Here is a 19,932-nt window from a genome sequence, read left to right as displayed (position 1 = left end):
AACCACGGGGCACAGTCACGTCCCTCTTGGCCTCACAGGCCCAACCCAGCAGGCCTGGGTGTGTCTGTTTCTCTGGGCAGGTCGGAGCCCAGAGACATTCACGGTCCAGAAGGAGAGAGCCTCACGCTCGCCCCCAACCCCACACCGGGCCGTCCCGGGTGCGCACAGGTGCCGACGGGCTGGGGGCCAGACCGCAGCCCAGACACCACCGACCGAGAGCACCGCCCGAGCCTCCTGGCTCACAGCTGCCCCGGGACCACAGGGGGCCACGGCCAAGGTCACCATGGGGCAACTAGGCAAGGGCACGGGGGCGGGGGGCCACGGAGGCCACGCCCACTGCACGACCAACTGGACGTCTGCGGGGCAGCTTCCCCAGCCCAGGACAGGGACAGACCCAGCACCTCCCCTGCCTGCCCCGGGCTCAGGGCACCACGGCCCCCAGAAGGGATGGGGACCACCCCACCCCGACAGCACACACAGCGCTCAGGGGCCCCTCAGACGGTGCTCACTCCCGTTCGCTGTTCACTGAGCACACGCGCCCCCCTCCCCCTTGGCCAGCCCTGTCCTCAGGCCCCCACACAGCGCGGGGAACGAACTGTCTTGGCTGTGAGACCAGCATGAGCCCCCAAGTGCTCTGTGGGCCGCCACTGTCCATCACCCTCAGGCCGCCCCGAGCGCATGCCCCTCCTGTCCCACCCTAGCACGTGCTGCTCCTCCCCAAGAGGCCACACAGACCCTTCTAAGCTGCCCGCCTTCTTCCATCTGAACCGAGACCCCTCGGGCTCTCCCCAGCTCAGGCCAGAGTGCCTGGGAGCTGCAGACTGGGTGCCCAGGATGTGCGAGGGCTGGGCGGTGGCCCCCCGGTCGGGGCCCCGGATCGCGACGAGGAGGCCCGGGGGGTATGAGGGAGAGAAGGCCTGGCCAGGGGGGCCTCTGCTCAGGCCCTGCGGCCGCTCTCAGGACACAGAGGCCCCCTCGCCAGACTCCCCAGATGAGCCACGAGCTCAGAGAAGAGCCAGACGGTGGGGCAGGAGTGCAGGCGTTCGGGCAGGCGCGGGTGGTCCAGGGCACAGGGGAAACTGCCGCCCAGGCCCAGGCCCAGCTGACAAGACAGCCCCCGTGGGAAGGTGGGCCAAGTGCCTGGTACCAGTGCTGGTCCCGTCCACTGAGGGGCCGAGGGCAGGGGCAGGGCACCTCGAGTAGCGACACCTGGGCCTGGAGGCGCTCACCTCGGAGGACCTCGCTGACCTGGGTCTGCACGGGGCCCCCCTCCAGGCTCTGCACCACTGCGTTGGCGATCCGCGTGAGATGGCCCATGTTCCCGCGCCTCATGCCACCCGCTGCCCTGAAAGAGAGGGTGGCGTCAGGGCTGCCACCGGCCCTTCTCTGCGGTGCTTCCACCCGGCCAGGCCTCGGCTCTGCAGCCTCCCGCGGGCCTCCTCCCCGCGGCCCCCACTGCCCTGCGAATCTGTCTCGTGGCCTCGCCTGCAGACTGCTTCTTTTTGGAGCACCTGGTCCGCACCAGCGTCACTCCACTCCCCGCCTAGAAGTGAGATGGGCATTCGCTGCTCCCACTCTGCGCAGACCACAGGCCTGCAGACCCGCGCCCAGTTGGGGCTGCGAGTGTTGACCGAGCACGTCCCGAGCCCCCAGAGGAGCCCGAGGGTGGACCCAGGACCCGGGAGTGGGCAGCGCGGCAGGGGCAGGGGCCTGGCTCCCGTGCCCACGCACGTCCCGCGCGGCCGCAAACACACGGCTCTCCCTCAACGTCTCATCTCTCCCACACAGGACCCCGCGGAGCAGCAAGTCTTCAGACCCCTGACGCACTAGGAAGAGCATCAGGTGTAAGACTCCCGCGCATCTGTTACAGAATCACAGCCCTTGAATCCCAGAGTGGACAGCACTTGCTTTCAGCAGTGTTCTCTCTCCTCAGAGCCTGACGACAACCAGAGAGGAAGCGAAGGTGGTCCTCAGTCGGTGGGCCCACCCGGCAGAGGAGGGGGGTCAGGAGAGACCGGGCAGAACTGGCCCGGAGGTGAAGCGGGGCTGAGGGTGGAGGCCTGTGGGCAGCTGTCCAGGTCGCAGAGGACTGCGCTGAGGCCGCGGCCTGCAGGCATCCAGGCTCCCACGCCCGTCCACGGCTTACTAGGGCCCAGGGACCCCTCGGTGACAGCAGTGAGCCCCCCCCCCGACACAGGCACACACATGTGCACCAACACGCAGAACACACAGGAGCAGATTCGGCACGGGACCCCCTGGGCACTATGCACACCGGCCCCATCTTGCGTGTTGCTACCTGGGAGCGGACGCAGATGTGTGGATTCAGTAACAGCAGGACAGAAGGGATGAACTAGGCGAGGTCGCAGAGCTCCCCCTACCTGCCCAGAGCAGCCCCTGGTAGGGCAGAGCAGGAGCACGGGGGGCCAGGGCTGCCCACTGGACCCTGCAGTCACACCAGGGACCTGGGCAGTGAAGACTTTCAAGCAGGAGGTGACACCACCTGCTGGTTTCAGAAAGATACCAGCTTATCATGCAACAAGAGGGCAGATGGGGCAAGAAGGAAGCAGAAAGTGGCCCAGATGCTCTTTCAAGGGTTTGAGGCTTCAGTAAGAGAAGTGGCTGGAGGCTGGGATGGGGACGTGGGAGGATTCGGGACACAGTGCAGGCACAGGATTGGGGTCTCCGCTGATGGACGGGCAAGGGAGGAAGAGGGTGAGGGGCCCACGGAGCCAGGGGCTGGGCTGTGCAGGCCGCGAGGAGCAGGACCAGGACCACAGCCCAGGCCGCGTTACCCTGCCCTGCGCCCAGCCCCGCCAGCAGCACTGCAGCTGCTCCCACAGCGGTGGGAGCCTTCCTTGAAAACAAACCCTCCGTGGCAGCCCTGGAGCCCCACGCCGAGCCCCAGTGGTCCTTACTGTGTGTGGTCATTGGCTTCCCAGGCCTCCAGGATCCTCTGGACCAGGCAACACTTCTGGAACAGCTGGCAGACAGGCGGCATGAGTCAGGGCCAGCAGGGCTGCACACCCCCCTCCACCCACCCCTGAGTGGGCTTAGCAGGCAGCAAGCTCACACATCAGCCCCAAGTTCGCTGTGGGCAGTGACAGCATTACAGCCCAGCTCTGTGGTCCCCATCCGACACCCAGGCCGGCGCTGCTCAGGGTCGTCCACATGGAGACGGGGGTCAAGTCAGGACATTCTCATTCCCCGCAGGCTCCCGGCCGGTCGTGTACTCCCCCTTGGGCCACTCTACTGCCTTCTCTGTCCAGGAGGAAGGCCAGCGGCCCCAGGGCTCACTTGCTTCCAGGCCCTCACCACAGGCAGCTTCCCGCACCCGGAGTGTTTGTTCCGGGCCCCAAATCACATGCCCACCCGCGTGTGGCCTCACCCTCTGAGTGAGGGTCCCTTGCTGGCCTGCATGGCCGCCGCATATGCCCAGCCCCTGTGGCTCTCGGCACTGAAACCGCCCGCTCCGGGCCATGTACCCCCTTGGCTGTGTTCCAGCTCAGGCCTGCAGGTGCGGCCCTCCACGACCCTCCCCCAGGCCTCTGACCAGAGACCTAGGGGCCCCGTGGCCAAGCCCCTCCTGTCTGAGCCTTGCAGCCACCTGGGGGTGGGGGGCAGAGCTGACCCCCAGGGCCCCGCATGCAAAGGTGGGCTCCTCGGCTTGGGGACCGTCTGTGCCACGTGCTCCACCCACGTGCTGCTTCCTTCTTCCTTCCTTAGCGAACACCCACTACGGCCGGCTCCCTGCAGGCCCCGCGCGGCCGCTCAGGATGCCTCTTGCTCGCGGCCCCGGGAAGGGCAGCCCCGGGCGGTCTCCGCACGGTGTGCTCGGGTGAGCGGGAAAGCGTCAGGGAAGAGGCGGGCCGTGCAGGGCACCCACACTTTCCAGAGGCTCACAATCCCAGAAAGTCTTCTTGTGAGAACTGGCCATGTTCACGCCTCCCCTGGCATTTTCCCGGCACGGCATTCACACGACGGGGCTGCTCGCCCTCACGGCCTGGAGAAGCCGACTCGGGGGCAGCAACGGGGCTTCTTCCACACCCCTCCCGGGCCCTCCACTCGACCAGCTCTGGGGCCCTGGCAAACAGGGACACCTTCCTGGTGACTTCCCGTCTCACAGGTGAAAGGAGAGCAGTGCACCCGTGTCACGGGAGGATTAGAGGAGAAAACACACGAGGGCCCAAAGCAACGTTAATGTCCCTACGGTCTGGGGGGTTCAGCACACGCAGCAGCACACAGGATGCACAGGACACGCAGGACACAGCTACACGCGTGACACTGGCTGGACTTACGTGGGTCACCATCGTGCTCTCGGGGCGGCTGGCGGCAGGCTGGGGGGTCTCTGGGTCCCCGCTGGAGGGTGGAGGCTCCACCCCGCCCTCAGGTCCACTGGCCACAGCCCTGTCCTCCCGGGCAGCGTGGGACAGGATGGCGGCTATGCACAGCTCCACTTGCAAGTGCAGGAAGTTATTCCAGGCGTACTTAACAAACAGGTCCTGGGGAGACAGAGGGTGAGGGAAGCCCCGTGTCCTGCAGACTGAACGTGAGGGGCCCTGCTGCCCTGCCCACCTCCCCATGCTGTGTCCTGACGTCCGGGCGGCCACGGGCCTTCCATCTCCATCCAGCTCCGTAATCTCTGCTCATATGACCGCTTCCTATGGTTTCTTTATCCTCTGTCCTAGGTTAGAAGCTTCACCCACAGACCCTCAACCTCCCTCCTTCTCCAGTGCATCTTTACAAGGCTGTACGTTTCCCTGTAAAATCCACCTCAGCTACACTCTACACATTTTGCTATGTAGTATTTTTATCGTCTTTCCTTTATGATTTTATCTTTGACCCACAAGTTACCGGGAGTGGGTTCAATTCTCCAACCCCTGGGGATCCTATTCAGGAGGGCCATGGAATCAGGAGGCGCACACATGGACACTCCCCAAGGGAGCCCCAAGGGGCCCAAACAGAAGCTCCTAGGCGGACGCCCCCAAGGAGGCTGAATGGGCAGCTGCATCCCCTCTCCCATGGCCTTTTCCAGACCTGCCCCTGAGGTGAGCAGGGTGGCACCAGCAGGGAGGCGGGACAAGCACACCTACCACGTCCGCAGGGGCACCTCACACCCAGCAGGGGCCACAGCTGCCTGCACCCTACACCCTCTGCTGCCTACATGGAAGGAAGTGGGGTGTGTAGGATGGGGAGACGGGGCTGGGGAAAGGGGTGTAGACTCCAGCCCAGGATATAAGTCTGGACCCTTCTTTCCCACTAGGGAGTGGGGAGCTGGATAAGGAAGGAGGCCCGTCTGCCTGACACAGCTCTCCTCCCCCACAGAAACACAGTCTCCAGTCTCGGCTTCACCTTCTCTGCCTGTGTGACTTTGGGTGACACTGGAGGTGGCTTCATCCATGCTGCCTCGTCTTCAACAGTGAGACCCACCTCCCAATAAAGAAACGCCCATACCAGTTGCCTCAGGCAAAACAACCAACAGGGAGGGAACCCAGCCCCACCCATCAACAGTCAAGTGGATTAAAGTTTTACTGAGCTCTGACCACCACAGCAACAGTCAGCTCTACCCACCACCAGAGCCTCCCATCAAGCCTCTCAGATAGCTTCAACCACCAGAGGGCAGACAGCAGAAGCAAGAAAAACTATAATCCTGCAGCCTGTGGAACAAAAACCACATTCACAGAAAGATAGACAAGATGAAAAGGCAGAGGGCTATATACCAGATGAAGGAACAAGAAAAAACCCCAGAAAAACAACTAAATGAAGTGGAGATAGGCAACCTTCCAGAAAAAGAATTCAGAATAATGATAGTGAAGATGATCCAGGACCTCGGAATAAGAATGGAGGCAAAGATCGAGAAGATGCAAGAAATGTTTAACAAAGACCTAGAAGAATTAAAGAACAAACAAACAGAGATGAACAATACAATAACTGAAATGAAAACTACACTAGAAGGAATCAATAGCAGAATAACTGAGGCAGAAGAACGGATAAGTGACCTGGAAGACAGAATGGTGGAAATCACTGCTGCAGAACAGACTAAAGAAAAAAGAATGAAAAGAAATGAAGACAGCCTAAGAGACCTCTGGGACAACATTAAACGCAACAACATTCGCATTATAGGGGTCCCAGAAGGAGAAGAGAGAGAGGGAGGACCACAGAAAATATTTGAAGAGATTATAGTCAAAAACTTCCCTAACATGGGAAAGGAAATAGCCACCCAAGTCCAGGAAGTGCAGAGAGTCCCATACAGGATAAACCCAAGGAGAAACACGCCGAGACACATAGTAACCAAATTGGCAAAAATTAAAGACAAAGAAAAATTATTGAAAGCAGCAAGGGAAAAACGACAAATAACATACAAGGGAATTCCCATAAGGTTAACAGCTGATTTCTCAGCAGAAACTCTACAAGCCAGAAGGGAGTGGCATGATATACTTAAAGTGATGAAAGGGAAGAACCTACAACCAAGATTACTCTACCCGGCAAGGATCTCATTCAGATTTGATGGAGAAATCAAAAGCTTTACAGACAAGCAAAAGCTAAGAGAATTCAGCACCACCAAACCAGCTCTACAACAAATGCTAAAGGAACTTCTCTAAGTGGGAAACACAAGAGAACAAAAGGACCTACAAAAACAAACCCAAAACAATTAAGAAAATGGTCATAGGAACATACATATCGATAATTACCTTAACGTGAATGGATTAAATTTTCCAACCAAAAGACACAGGCTTGCTGAATGGATACAAAACCAAGACCCATATATATGCTGTCTACAAGAGACCCGCTTCAGACCTAGGGACACATACAGACTGAAAGTGAGGGGATGGAAAAAGATATTCCATGCAAATGGAAATCAAAAGAAAGTTGGAGTAGCTATACTCATATCAGATAAAATAGACTTTAAAATAAAGAACGTTACAAGAGACAAGGAAGGACACTACATAATGATCAAGGGATCAATCCAAGAAGAAGATATAACAATTATAAATATATATGCACCCAACATAGGAGCACCTCAATACATAAGGCAACTGCTAATAGCTATAAAAGAGGAAATCGACAGTAACACGATAATAGTGGGGGACTTTAACACCTCACTTACACCAATGGACAGATCATCCAAAATGAAAATAAATAAGGAAAGAGAAGCTTTAAATGACACAATAGACCAGATAGATTTAATTGATATTTATAGGACATTCTATCCAAAAACAGATTACACTTTCTTCTCAAGTGCACACATAACATTCTCCAGCATAGATCACATCTTGGGTCACAAATCAAGCCTCAGTAAATTTAAGAAAACTGACATCATATCAAGCATCTTTTCTGACCACAACGCTATAGATTAGAAATCAATTACAGGGAAAAAAACGTAAAAAACACAAACACATGGAGGCTAAACAATACGTTACTAAATAACCAAGAGATCATTGAAGAAATAGAGGAAATCAAAAAATACCTAGAGACAAATGACAATGAAAACACGACGATCCAAAACCTATGGGATGCAGCAAACGCAGTTCTAAGAGGGAAGTTTATAGCTATACAAGCCTACCTCAAGAAACAAGAAAAATTTCAAGTAAACAACCTAACCTTACACCTAAAGGAACTAGAGAAAGAAGAACAAACAAAACCCAAAGTTAGCAGAAGGAAAGAAATCATAAAGTTCAGAGCGGAAATAAATGAAATAGAAACAAAGAAAACAATAGCAAAGATCAATAAATCTAAAAGCTGGTTCTATGAGAAGATAAACAAAATTGATAAGCCATTAGCCAGACTCATTAAGAAAAAGAGGGAGAGGACTCAAATCAATAAAATTAGAAATGAAAAAGGAGAAGTTACAACAGACACCAAAGAAATACAAAGCATCCTAAGAGACTATTACAAGCAACTCTATGCCAATAAAATGGACAACCTGGAAGAAATGGACAAATTCTTAGAAAGGTATAACCTTCCAAGACTGAACCAGGAAGAAATAGAAAATATAAACAGAATTACTTTCAGTTTTAAGTAGTGAAATTGAAACTGTGATTTTAAATCTTCCAACAAACAAAAAGATGGCTTCACAGGTAAATTCTATCAAACATTTAGAGAAGAGCTAACACCCAACCTTCTCAAACTCTTCCAAAAAATTGCAAAGGAAGGAACACTCCCAAACTCATTCTATGAGGCCACCATCACCCTGATACCAAAACCAGACAAAGACACTACAAAAAAAGAAAATTACAGACCAATATCACTGATGCATATCGATGCAAAACTCCTCAACAAAATACTAGCAAACAGAATCCAACCACACATTAAAAGGATCATACACCATGATCAAGTGGGATTTATCCCAGGGATGCAAGGATTCTTCGATATACACACTCAATCAACGTGATACACCATATTAACAAATTGAAGAATAAAAACCATATGATCATCTCAATAGATGCAGAAAAAGCTTTTGACAAAATTCAACACCCATTTATGATAAAAACTCTCCAGAAAATGGACAGAGAGGGAACCTACCTCAACCTAATAAAGGCCACATACGACAAACCCACAGCAAACGTCATTCTCAATGGTGAAAAACTGAAAGCATTTCCTCTAAGATCAGGAACAAGACAAGGATTTCCACTCTCACCACTATTACTCAACATAGCTTTGGAAGTCCTAGCCATGGCAATCAGAGAAGAAAAAGAAATAAAAGGCATACAAATTGGAAAAGAAGAAGTAAAACTGTCACTGTTTGCAGATGACATGATACTATACATAGAGAATCCTAAAAACGTCACCAGAAAACTACTACAGCTAATCAATGAATTTGGTAAAGTTGCAAGATACAAAATTAATGCACAGAAGCCTCTTGCACCCCTATACACTAACAACAAAAGATCAGAAAGAGAAATTAAGGAAACAATCCCATTCAGCACTGCAACAAAAAGAATAAAATACCTAGGAATAAACCGACGTGAGAAGGTAAAAGACCTGTACTCAGAAAACTATAAGACACTGGTGAAAGAAATCAAAGATAACACAAACTGATGGAGAGATATACCATGTTCTTGGATTGGAAGAACCAATACTGTGAAAATGACCATAGTACCCAAAGCAATCTACAGATTCAATGCAATCCGTATCAAATTACCAATGGCATTTTTTACAGAAGTAGAACAAAAAATCTTAAAATTTGTATGGAGGCACAAAAGACCCCGAATAGCCAAGGCAGTCTTGAGGGGATAAAAACGGAGCGGAGGAATCAGACTCCCTGATTTCAGACTATATTACAAAGCTACAGTAATCAAGACAGTATGGTACTGGCACAAAAACAGAAATACAGATCATGGAACAGGATAGAAAGTCCAGAGATAAACCCACACACGTATGGTCAACTGATCTATGACAAAGGAAGCAAGGATATACAATGGAGAAAAGACAGTCTCTTCAATAAGTGGTGCTGGCAAAACTGGACAGCTACATGTAAAAGACTGAAATTAGAACACTCCCTAACACCATACACAAAAATAAACCCCAAATGGATTAGAGACCTAAATGTAAGACCGGACACTATAAAACTCTTAGAGGAAAACATGGGAAGAACACTCTTTGACATAAATTACAGCAAGATCTTTTTTGATCCACCTCCTAGAGTAATGGAAATAGAAACAAAAATAAACAAATGGGACCTAATGAAACTTAAAAGCTTTTGCAAAGCAAAGGAAACTACAAACAAGACGAAAAACAACCCTCAGAATGGGAGAAAATATTTGCAAACGAATCAACAGACAAAGGATTAATCTCCAAAATATATAAACAGCTCATGCAGCTCAATATTAAAATAACAAAGAACCCAATCCAAAAATGGGCAGAAGACCTAAATAGACATTTCTCCAAAGAGGACATACAGATGGCCAAGAAGCACATGAAAAGCTGCTCAACATCACTAATTATTAGAGAAATGCAAATCAAAACTACAATGAGGTATCACCTCTCACCAGTTAGAATGGGCATCATCAGAAAATCTATAAACAACAAATGCTGGAGAGGGTGTGGAGAAAAGGGAACCTTCTTGCACTGTTGGTGGGAATGTAAATTGATACAGCCACTATGGAGAACAGTATAGAGGTTCCTTAAAAAACTAAAAGTAGAATTACCATATGACCCAGCAATCCCACTACTGGGCATATACCCTGAGAAAACCATAATTCAAAAAGACACATGCACCTCAATGTTCACTGCAGCACTATTTATAATTGCCAGGTCACGGAAGCAACCTAAATGCCCGTCGACAGACGAATGGATAAAGAAGATGTGGTACATATATTCAATGGAATATTACTCAGCCATAGAAAGGAACGAAGCTGGGTCATTTGTAGAGACATGGATGAATCTAGAGACTGTCATACAGAGTGAAGTAAGTCAGAAAGAGAAAAACAAATATTGTATAGTAATGCATATATGTGGAACCTAGAAAAATGGTACAGATGAACCACTTTGCAGGGCAGAAATAGAGACACAGATGTAGAGAACAAACGTATGGACACCAAGGGGGGGAAGCGGGGGGGGGGGGGCGGGGTGTGGTGGGATGAATTGGGAGATTGGGATTGACATGTATACACTGATGTGTATAAAATGGATAACTAATAAGAACCTGCTTATAATAAAATAAAATAAAATTCAAAAATTCAAAAAAATAAAAGGTATCTAAATTGGAAAGGAAGAAATAAAATTATCTCTGTTCACAGATGATACAATCTTTTTTTTTTTTTTAAAGGTTTGCATTTTTTTTTAAATTTATTTATTTATGGCTGTGTTGGGTCTTCGTTTCTGTGCGAGGGCTTTCTCTAGTTGTGGCAAGCGGGGGCCACTCTTTTTAAGTACATATTTTTTTAAATTAATTAATTAATTTATTTATTTTTGGCTGTGTTGGGTCTTCGCTTCTGGGCGAGAGCTTTCTCTAGTTGTGGCAAGTGGGGGCCACTCTTCATCGCGGTGCGCGGGCCTCTCACCATCGCGGCCTCTCTTGTTGCAGAGCACAGGCTCCAGACGCGCAGGCTCAGTAGTTGTGGCTCACGGGCCCAGTTGCTCCGCGGCATGTGGGATCTTCCCAGACCAGGGCTCGAACCCGTGTTCCCTGCATTGGCAGGCGGATTCTCAACCACTGCGCCACCAGGGAAGCCCCAATACAATCTTATATGCAGAAAATTGTACAAATTCCACATAAACTGTTAGAGTTAATAAACAAATTCAGCGAAGTTCCAGGATACAAGATCAACACACAAAACTCTGTGGCATTTTTTCCCACTAACGATAAACAATCCTAAGAACTAAATCTTCACACATATGGTCAATTTATTTTCAACAAGGGTGCCAAGACAATTCAGTGGGAAAAGGATAGTGTTTTCAACAAAAGGTGCTGAAAGAAATAACAAGTGTTGGTGAGGATGGGCAGAAGAGAGGACCTTGTGCACTGGTTGTGGGAATGTAAACTGGTGCAACCCCTGTGGAACACAGTGTGGACGTTCCTCAAAAAATTAAAAATAGAACAATCATATGATCCAACAATTCCATTCCTGAGCATTTACCCAAAGAATACAAAAACACTAATTTGAAAAGATATATGCCCCTCCATGTTCACTGCAGAATTATTTACAATAACCAAGATATGGAAATGACCTAAATGCCCATAAACAGATGAACGACTAAAGAAGATGTGGTACATACATACAATGGAATATCACTCAGCCACAAAAAAGAATGATATAATGCCATTTGCAGCAACATGGATGGACCTAGAGGGTATTATGCTAAATGAAGTAGGTCAGATGGAGAAAGACAAATACCGTATAATTTCATCAATAAAAAACAAACAAAATAAACAAACCAAACAAAAACAAACATGTAGATACAGAGTAGTGGTTACCAGTGGTAAGGGGCAGGGTAGAGAGGAGGACGAAATGGGTAAAGGGGATCAGCTGTATGGTGACAGATGGAAACTAAATCTTTGGTGGTGGGCATGCAATAGGGTATACAGAAGTAGAAATATAACCTACGCATGAAACTTACATTCAAAAAACGAAACAAAACAAATGGTGCTGTGATATCCACATGCAAAAGAATGAAGTTGGACCCTTACCTTACACTGCATACATATACAAACTCAAAATGGACCAAAGACCCGAAAGAGCTAAAACTATAAAGTATTTAGAAGAAAACACAGGGGGAAAGCTGCATGACAGTGGATTTGGCAATGATTTCTTAGGTATAGGTATGACACCAAATGCACAAGCAACAAAAGAAAAAAACAGATAAACTTGGGACTTCCCTGGTGGCACAGTGGTTAAGAATCCGCCTGCCAACGCAGGGGACATGGGTTTGAGCCCTGGTCCAGGAAGATCCCACATGCCGCAGAGCAACTAAGCCTGTGCGCCACAACTACTGAGCCTGCGCTCTAGAGCCCACGAGTCATAACTACTGAAGCCTGCACGCCTAGAGCCCGTGCTCCACAACAAGAGAAGCCACTGCAATGAGAAGCCCACGCATCACAACGAAGAGCAGGCCCCGCTCACTGCTACTAAAGAAAGCCCACACACAGCAACAAAGACCCAACGCAGCCAAAAATAAATAAAATAATTAATTAAAAAAAAGAAAAAAACAGATGAACTGGACTTCATCAAAATGAAAAGCTTTTGTGCATCAGAGGACACCATCAAGAGAATAAAAAGACAACTCACAGAATGGGAGAAAATATTTGCAAATCATGTATCTAAGCGCTTAATATCCAGAATATATAAAGAACTCCTTCAATTCAACAACAACAACAAAACAAACAACCCAATTCAAAAATGGGCAGAGGACTTGAACAGACAGTTCTCCAAAGAAGATACACAAATGGCCAGCAAAAGCACATGAAAAAATGCTCAGCATCACTAATCATTAAGGAAACGCAAATCAAAACACTGTGAGATACCACCTCAGACCCATCTGGATGGCTATTATCAAAAAAATGGAAAATACGTGTTAGTGAAGAAATTGGAACCCTCATACATTGCTGGTGCGAATGTAAAACGGTGTACCCACTGGGGAAAACAGTGTGTGGGTGCCTCAAAAAGTCGAACATAGAATTACTATATGACCCATCAATTCCACTTCTAGGTATGTAGTCAGAAGAAGTGAAAGCAGGGGCTGAAACAGATATTTGTACATCCATGTTTATAGCAGCATTATTAAAAATAGCCAAAATGTGGAAGCAACCCAACTGTCCACCAACGTATGAATGGATAAACAAAACGTAGTATATCCATACAATGAAATATCATTCAGCCTTAAAAAGGAAAGAAATTGTGACACATGCTACCACATGGATGAACATTATACTAAGTGAAATAAGCCAGACAGAAAAGGCCAAACACTGTTTGATTCCCCTTACATAGGAATCCCTGGAATAGTCGGGTCCACAGAGACAGAAAGCAGAAGGGTGGGTGCCAGAGCTGGGGACTGGCGGGGGGAAGAGGACCGAGCATTTAATGCTCAGAGCTGGAGAAGATGAGAAAGTCCTGGAAACAGTGGTAATGGTTATACAACAATGTGAACGTTGAACCATACGCTTGTAAGTTATTAAAATGGTGTATTTCGTGTTACATATATTTTGCCACAATAAATGAAAAGCAGAAAGGGGGAGTGGGAGAGAGAGAACTTTCTCGGAGAAGAGGAAAGGAAACGAGGTCTTTCCTAGTCGCCCTCTGACCCACATCCAGGTTCTACAGTCACAGCAGAGCCCAGTGACTTCCAAACGCTGAAAGGACTCCTGAGGCAGGCAGTCCTTCAGGCCCAGGTCCAAGGCAGCTCCTGGGATTGAGACTTAAATTTAAGGATATTTCAGCTTCCTGGGAGCAGAGGCCCAAGGGCAAGGCTGAGGAGAAGGCTGGGGATGCATCAGCCGGGTGCACAGCTTGGGCGAGGTCCCCTCCCTGTCAGCACCGCCCTGTGGTCACTGCCTGCAGACCCTCCCTCAGACGCCCAGGGCATGCTCACCAGAGGAGCTCCCCACAGGCTCTGCCTTTACTGTGGGGACGAGGAGCAGCTCTTTAGGGCGTTTTAGGCTGAAGAGCTACAAAGTTCTCCACTAAGGCAGAAATCAGAAAGGGGAGGGACCGTATTACCCGCCCCCTCTGCTTCCAGGGCAGCCCTGCGCATGAGCCTACGCGGAGGCGGGTCCCAGCGTTGCTCAGTGCGCCTCACCAGCGACCTGGCGTCAAGCCTGGGGGGCAGGATGCAGTCTTTGCACAGACTGTGCCTGTCCCAGGACCGAACCAGAGCCTCCCTTCGGGCAGGCCTTCACCGGGGTGCTGAGGTCCGGCTGCCCAGCCCCGAGGCCCCAGGCCGGGCAGGTGTCCGCTCACCAGCAGCAAGCCCATGGTGTTGAGCCGGCAGAGCTCCTGGTTGATGCTGGGCGTGTGCGTGTGCAGCAGGGCGGCCACGAGGCGAGCTCCGTGCAGGCGGGCGTTACCCAGGGGCTCCTCCAGCACGCCAATGGTGGTCAGGATCGCTGCTTTCTGCAAACACAAAAGGACTGCCCAGTTAGAGCCCTGCGACCAGTGTGATCACCACCCATGTGTGGGCTTCTCTTTGACCTGGCCCTGCTCAAAGGGCCAGGGCCGCTGTTGCATGACGTGGCCCAGCCGGGAGGGGTCCTCAAGGCAACGCGGTCTGCAGGAGGAAACGAGGGGTCAGTCGGGTTAAGAGCCCCACCGCTCCCCTCAGGGCTCACAAGAGTGACTGAGGGTGGGCCGCTGCTCCTGGGTGCCTAGGGCACTCTGGTCTCAGCCTGCCAGCCGAAGGGATGTGACCTCAGCGTACAAGACAGAGGAGACTGATGACAAGGCTGGCCTCGTGAGATGGGGTGATCCCATACACGGAGCACAGTGCGTCTACCTTTTCATTAGCAGAATGTTCCAGAATCCCTGACTTCATGAGTCCTCCTTTCTAGCGGGGAAGGCAGACCACAAGCAAGCTGATAAATGTAAGAAACAGTATGGTAGACCACGGCGAATGCCAAGGAGAGGCACCAGGAGAGGCGAAGGGGCTGTGCCCGGGGCACTGAGGTGGAGAGGGACTGGGTCTTCCTCACCGTGACCACCGCCGCTCAGCTGAGCAAAGGGTCTCCCCTGGGACCCCCTGACCCCTTGGCTGGGTGCCCCCAACTCAAGAGTCCGGTTCTCCAGTGCACTCTGGCTCTCGGACACCCCCCCTGTCAGAAGGCAGGAGTTGCCTGGGGGGGGTGGCGAACCGTCCAACTCCCCAAAGAGAAGATGGACACTCGGCAGATGGGGTCTGAGTGCGCTTGTCATCCTGGGTGACGACTGGGGTCCTTGCCTTGTAAGCGACCCAGCCCACGAGGTCTCCTGAGCCCCCCTTTGCTCAGAGCACCTACCTTTGGCGGGCTGAGCAGAAGCTGGTGGAAGTCCTTCAGCCGTGGTTCGATGCCACGCAGGACGCCGGAGCTGACGGCACACAGCCTGTCCAGTCCCTGAGAGCAGGAGTCCAGCAAGCCCTCCATCCTGTGGACCAGAGGCAGCTGGACACGGGGACACTGGTCCCATCACACCACACCCCCTACCGACATGCCCACTTGTTGCCTCCAGGGAGGCTGCTGACCGTATGGGGGTGGGGGCCGTGCCCAGGTGATGGCCCTGACGGGCTGTGGGCGTCACACCCCCGAACCAGCTCTGCTCCCTCCTCCCGCCTTGAAAACCTTCACTGTCGGCCCCACTCCTCGGCTGAGAAACAGACAGGACTGGCCATAAAAGGATAAAAAGGGCCACATAAAAGGATAAAAAAGCAAAGAGAATGAACCGGCTCGTCTGTTTTCTGCATTGTCATTCTGTCCCTGCATCGCAGGCGAGGCCCTCGCCAGAGTCCCCACTTCCTGCGGGAAGGGCCCAGCCTTCCTGGGCTCATAAAGATGAATAAGCAATATTCTGGTTTCTAACTAGAGAAAACGATGATAACATCATAATTCTATTTTTAGGTAATAAACTAATAAATATGTATTGGGTACCAGAGTGAGAGAAAGAAACTGCTAATAATCTCACCAAGATTAAGTCAATTTCTTGTTATTTTCTGGTTGTTCTTTTTCTTTAAAAAAACAGCACAGGCTATCAGTGCTGGGGGCTACAGTGAAGCTCCTTCCAGAGCGGGGGCACGAGGGAACTGCAGCCTCCTTGGGACTCAGACCACCAGCACGGCATGTGACAGGACAGAGCAGACAGACGTGCACACGCGCGCGCACACACACGCGTACATATACACATATACACACATATAGAGACACACACACACACACGTGCTGGGGGTACTCATCGGGACAGTCCTTGGGGAAGCCCACTGGCCGTGCCTGTTCTGCACACACGTCTATAAACACTCCGCAAGCTGGCGACAGGGGGTGCCTTTGGGCTGAGGTGGGAATGTGATTGATGGCGAAGGTCAAAGGGGACTTCACAGCCGTAAAGTTTATCTTTTCAACGAGGAGAATCTATCCCCGTGATTACTTGCATCATCAGAAACACTAAAAACACAAACAGCACACCCGGCCAGCCCCCTGGGCCTCGCGGCACTGAGGTGGCAGCACTCTCCCTCTCGAGAGACACTCACCCCGCCCGCCTGGGCTCAAGCAAGCTCAGTAACACCTGGGTCCCGCTGACGAGGCAGAGCTCGGTCTGGGCTCCGTCAAACATGTTCCTCAGCAGCTGCTCCACGCAGCCCTGCCTGCCGGACACGCGCAAGGTCACTGCCTGGCAGAAGGGGCTGCCCGCCGAAGGAGCTAGCGCCCTGCCTCCCGGAGAGGCCCCGCTCGGGGCTCAGGCCACGCACCCAGGGTTTTTAGGACACGGCTGCCCTGGGGGCCCGCGCTCTCTGAACCTGCCAGGAGACACGTCCCGTGAGAAAGAGGCCCATCAAGTTAACTCTGGATCGGGGCAAGTTCCTCAGAAACGATCAGAGGAGGTGGCGGTGCCCCTGGCCCCCAGCCCAGGCCCCCCAGCGCCGCAGCCCACACTCACGACTCCAGCACCGTGAGGAGGGGGTCTGGCTCTGGAGCCTCCTGCAGCTGGCTGCCCTGCTCCCTGCCCAGCCTGACGATGTCGCAGAGCGTCTGAGAAGCGTTGGACTGCCTCTGAAAAGACAGGGACGAAGAGCTGCCTTCAGGGCCAGCCTGCCGCATGGTCAGAGCGGCTCCTGTGGCGGGTCCGCTGAGGCGCTGGACTCGAAGCCGGTTCGTCTCAGAGACGCCTGGCCTGCCTCTCACCACAGGGCGCAGATCTGGCCGCCCCCCAAGAGCTCCCACGGGGCCTCGACGGTCGAGCACGCCACGCAGACACCGCTCTACCCTCAGACAGACACCGCGAGTGTGCCCGTGGTACTGACACAACAAGTGGCTATTAACACACAGGGTGGGTCCTGTGAGCTCATGAAAACAGGACAGTTGCTACAGAGAAAATAAAGGACTCAACTCTTCTAGAGAAACGTTAAGCCCACACAAATTCAGAATCTCCGATTCGGCGCATTTGCCCACCACGTGGGGGCAAGTCTGTGGAGCAGGTGAACAGGGTCAGAGAGAGACTCAGGCGCCGGCTCGGCGCAGGGAGCACCTCACAGGCACCTTGGCGTGCACGCCACGGGAAACGGAGCGGAAGGAAGCGCTTCGTGCCTGTTTCAGGCAAGACTGAAAGCAGCCAGGTCGCCTCCGCGGCCTCCCAGCTGCCTCGGGGACTGGGAAGGGGCCAGTCAGCTCACAGCGTTCACACTGGTGGAGGGGCGTCTCCCTTCCCCGATGTGGAGCACAGACACCCTTGCCCGGCTGCCTGGCCAGGCCCGGGGGCCAAAAGAGCCCCAAACAGCACAGCCAGGCAGCAGCAAAGGCTCAGACACGAGTCAGCACCACCGTTCTCCAAAGTGCTGAGGAGACCATGCGTGTGCAGTTGTCACGTGTAGGAAAAGGCCTATCGGGATATACCCCACACTCTCAACAGTGATACCGCAAGGAGCGGGCAGGGGCTGAGAGAAGGAGCCCCACTGCCACCCCACTCGCTCCCTCCGGAGCTCACGCCCCTGCAGACCCATCTCCTCGAGCACAGGCTGGAACCAGCACTCACGGGAGCGGGATGCCGCCAGCGAGGACTGTCACCTGCAGGCCAGGTGCCTGCCCCAGAGGAGGCAGCAGCAGGCTGCGAGCCGCCCTGCGGAGAGGCCCGGGGGGGCGTGGGGCCAAGGGCAGCCTCAGCCAGTAGCCCTCAGGAAGCTGAGTCCTGGCACTTCCCTGGTGGTCCAGTGGTTAACTCTGTGTTTCCAACGCAAGGGGCATGGGTAGGGGGCGTGGGTTCGATCCCTGGTCGGGGAACTAAGATTCCACATGCCACAGAGCCAAGAAATAAAAAATAAATAAATAAATAAGGAACTGAGTCCTGCAGAGCCACCGGTGACCCTGGGGGTGGACCCTCCCCTCGTTGAGCCCTGAGGTAACCACAGTCTTGTGAGAGACCCTGGGCAGAGGACCCGTGACCCCTGGCCCATAAAAATTGAGATAAAAAATACTTACTGTTATAAGCAACTAAGTTTTGGGGTCATCTGTTACTCAGCCATAGATAACTAATACAATTCTATTCAGATTGTTTTTTTATAATATGTATGTACTATATTTTAGGAAAAAAAAGTCTAGAAGTCAGTGCTTGATTAAAGGAAGAAGAGCGTCTGAGGAAAGGAGGGACTTGCCCCTCAGACAGCAGTGGAGAGCGCTCTCCGCCAGCCCGGAGCGAGGGGCTCCTGCTCAAAGGTGGGGTCCACGAGCCCCATACTCACATCTTCATCCTGACTCGGATGGATCAATTCCACGAGCCTCTGGATGATCTTCTCTTCATTAAGCCACTGAAAGGGAAAAGAAGGCCTGTAAGTGACTCTGCTCACACCTGACGAAGCGGAAGGAAAGTCCTTCAGTGCAACAGAAATCCACGCACCAGGTTCTGGCACAGAGATACTTCACCCAACACGTGCGTCCACCCAGACCCAGAAAGCACAAGCAGTGGCCGAATTCTGGAGTGACCCAAAGATTATAAAGGAGGGAATCCCCTTCCACACGCCCTAATGGTTCAGACTCTTAAACGCACGCGAGCTCTATTTTTAGGACGTCTCCAAAGCGGAGCCTGGAGCCACCCGCGCTGGCGGGGCTCTCCCAGCACACAGCCCAGCTGCTCCCTGCAGCACCCGGGCCTTTCCAGGTCAGTCCGGCTCCTCCACGCACTTCCTTATCCAAAAACGGGCCCAATGTAGTCAGGGCAGGCTTCCCACTAACGTTCAGCAACGGCTGATGTTCACGCTGCTCTCACTGTGCCACATCAGCTACGATGATTAATTCTTAGTGGGAGGCTGCTCCATAATGAAGCGAGTTATGAATCTAAGAGTGACAACTGTCACCTAATTCCAGGAGCTGGAAAACTGTCAAGAAGGACCAGTGGTTTTTACTTATTCTGTTTTAAGCTGCATTACAAACAAAACCTGCCGAACAGCAGCAAACAGTTTGTCCAGCACTGATTTCCTGGGCTTCTCTGGGTTGAGCATCCCCTTTTCTGGGAAAGCCCTCAGGGAGCTGTGGACAGCCCCTCTCGCTGTGAATACTGTCAGGACAGACACAGGCACACGCTCCAGGACAAACAACAGGCCAACTCTGGTCTTCGAAACTTCTCTGCATGGAATCCTCTTGGGCGACTGTTTCCTCTCGGGCACGTGCTCGGGCACAGGACCAGCGCCCACTGGAGACCTAGCAGCCCTGGGGGTGGGGCACAAGTGAGGAAGCCTACTTCTGTTCTCTGCTAATGAATGGACTGAGGCAGGAAAAGAGAAAAGGTGCAGACGCCAGACCCAGTCTCAAATACAAGCCTTGACTAGAAC

General features: G+C 52.1%; 1 protein-coding gene across 6 annotated transcripts in view; it reads right to left on the bottom strand.

Moving 5' to 3' along the window:
- PPP6R2 (protein phosphatase 6 regulatory subunit 2) overlaps positions 1 to 19,932 on the bottom strand; it is a 72,588-nt gene that overhangs the window by 5,940 nt on the left and 46,716 nt on the right. For 4 of the 6 annotated variants that reach the window (XM_059937269.1, XM_059937267.1, XM_059937270.1 and 1 more), the window contains 9 exons: positions 18,847 to 18,912; positions 17,052 to 17,164; positions 16,864 to 16,911; positions 16,645 to 16,758; positions 15,425 to 15,551; positions 14,394 to 14,546; positions 4,296 to 4,499; positions 2,916 to 2,980; positions 1,230 to 1,345 (listed from right to left, as the gene is read on the bottom strand). In XM_059937269.1, coding sequence (XP_059793252.1) covers positions 1,230 to 1,345; positions 2,916 to 2,980; positions 4,296 to 4,499; positions 14,394 to 14,546; positions 15,425 to 15,551; positions 16,645 to 16,758; positions 16,864 to 16,911; positions 17,052 to 17,164; positions 18,847 to 18,912 — 1,006 coding nt within the window. The remainder of the gene's footprint in view (positions 1 to 1,229; positions 1,346 to 2,915; positions 2,981 to 4,295; positions 4,500 to 14,393; positions 14,547 to 15,424; positions 15,552 to 16,644; positions 16,759 to 16,863; positions 16,912 to 17,051; positions 17,165 to 18,846; positions 18,913 to 19,932) is intronic. The other 2 variants (XM_059937271.1, XM_059937272.1) reach the window with 1 other exon arrangement.

This window comes from Balaenoptera ricei, chromosome 10, assembly GCF_028023285.1.
Source record: "Balaenoptera ricei isolate mBalRic1 chromosome 10, mBalRic1.hap2, whole genome shotgun sequence".
Lineage (NCBI taxonomy): Eukaryota > Metazoa > Chordata > Mammalia > Artiodactyla > Balaenopteridae > Balaenoptera > Balaenoptera ricei.
The sequence above is the reverse complement of the archived record's forward strand: the minus strand, read 5'-3'. Positions and strand labels throughout refer to the sequence as shown.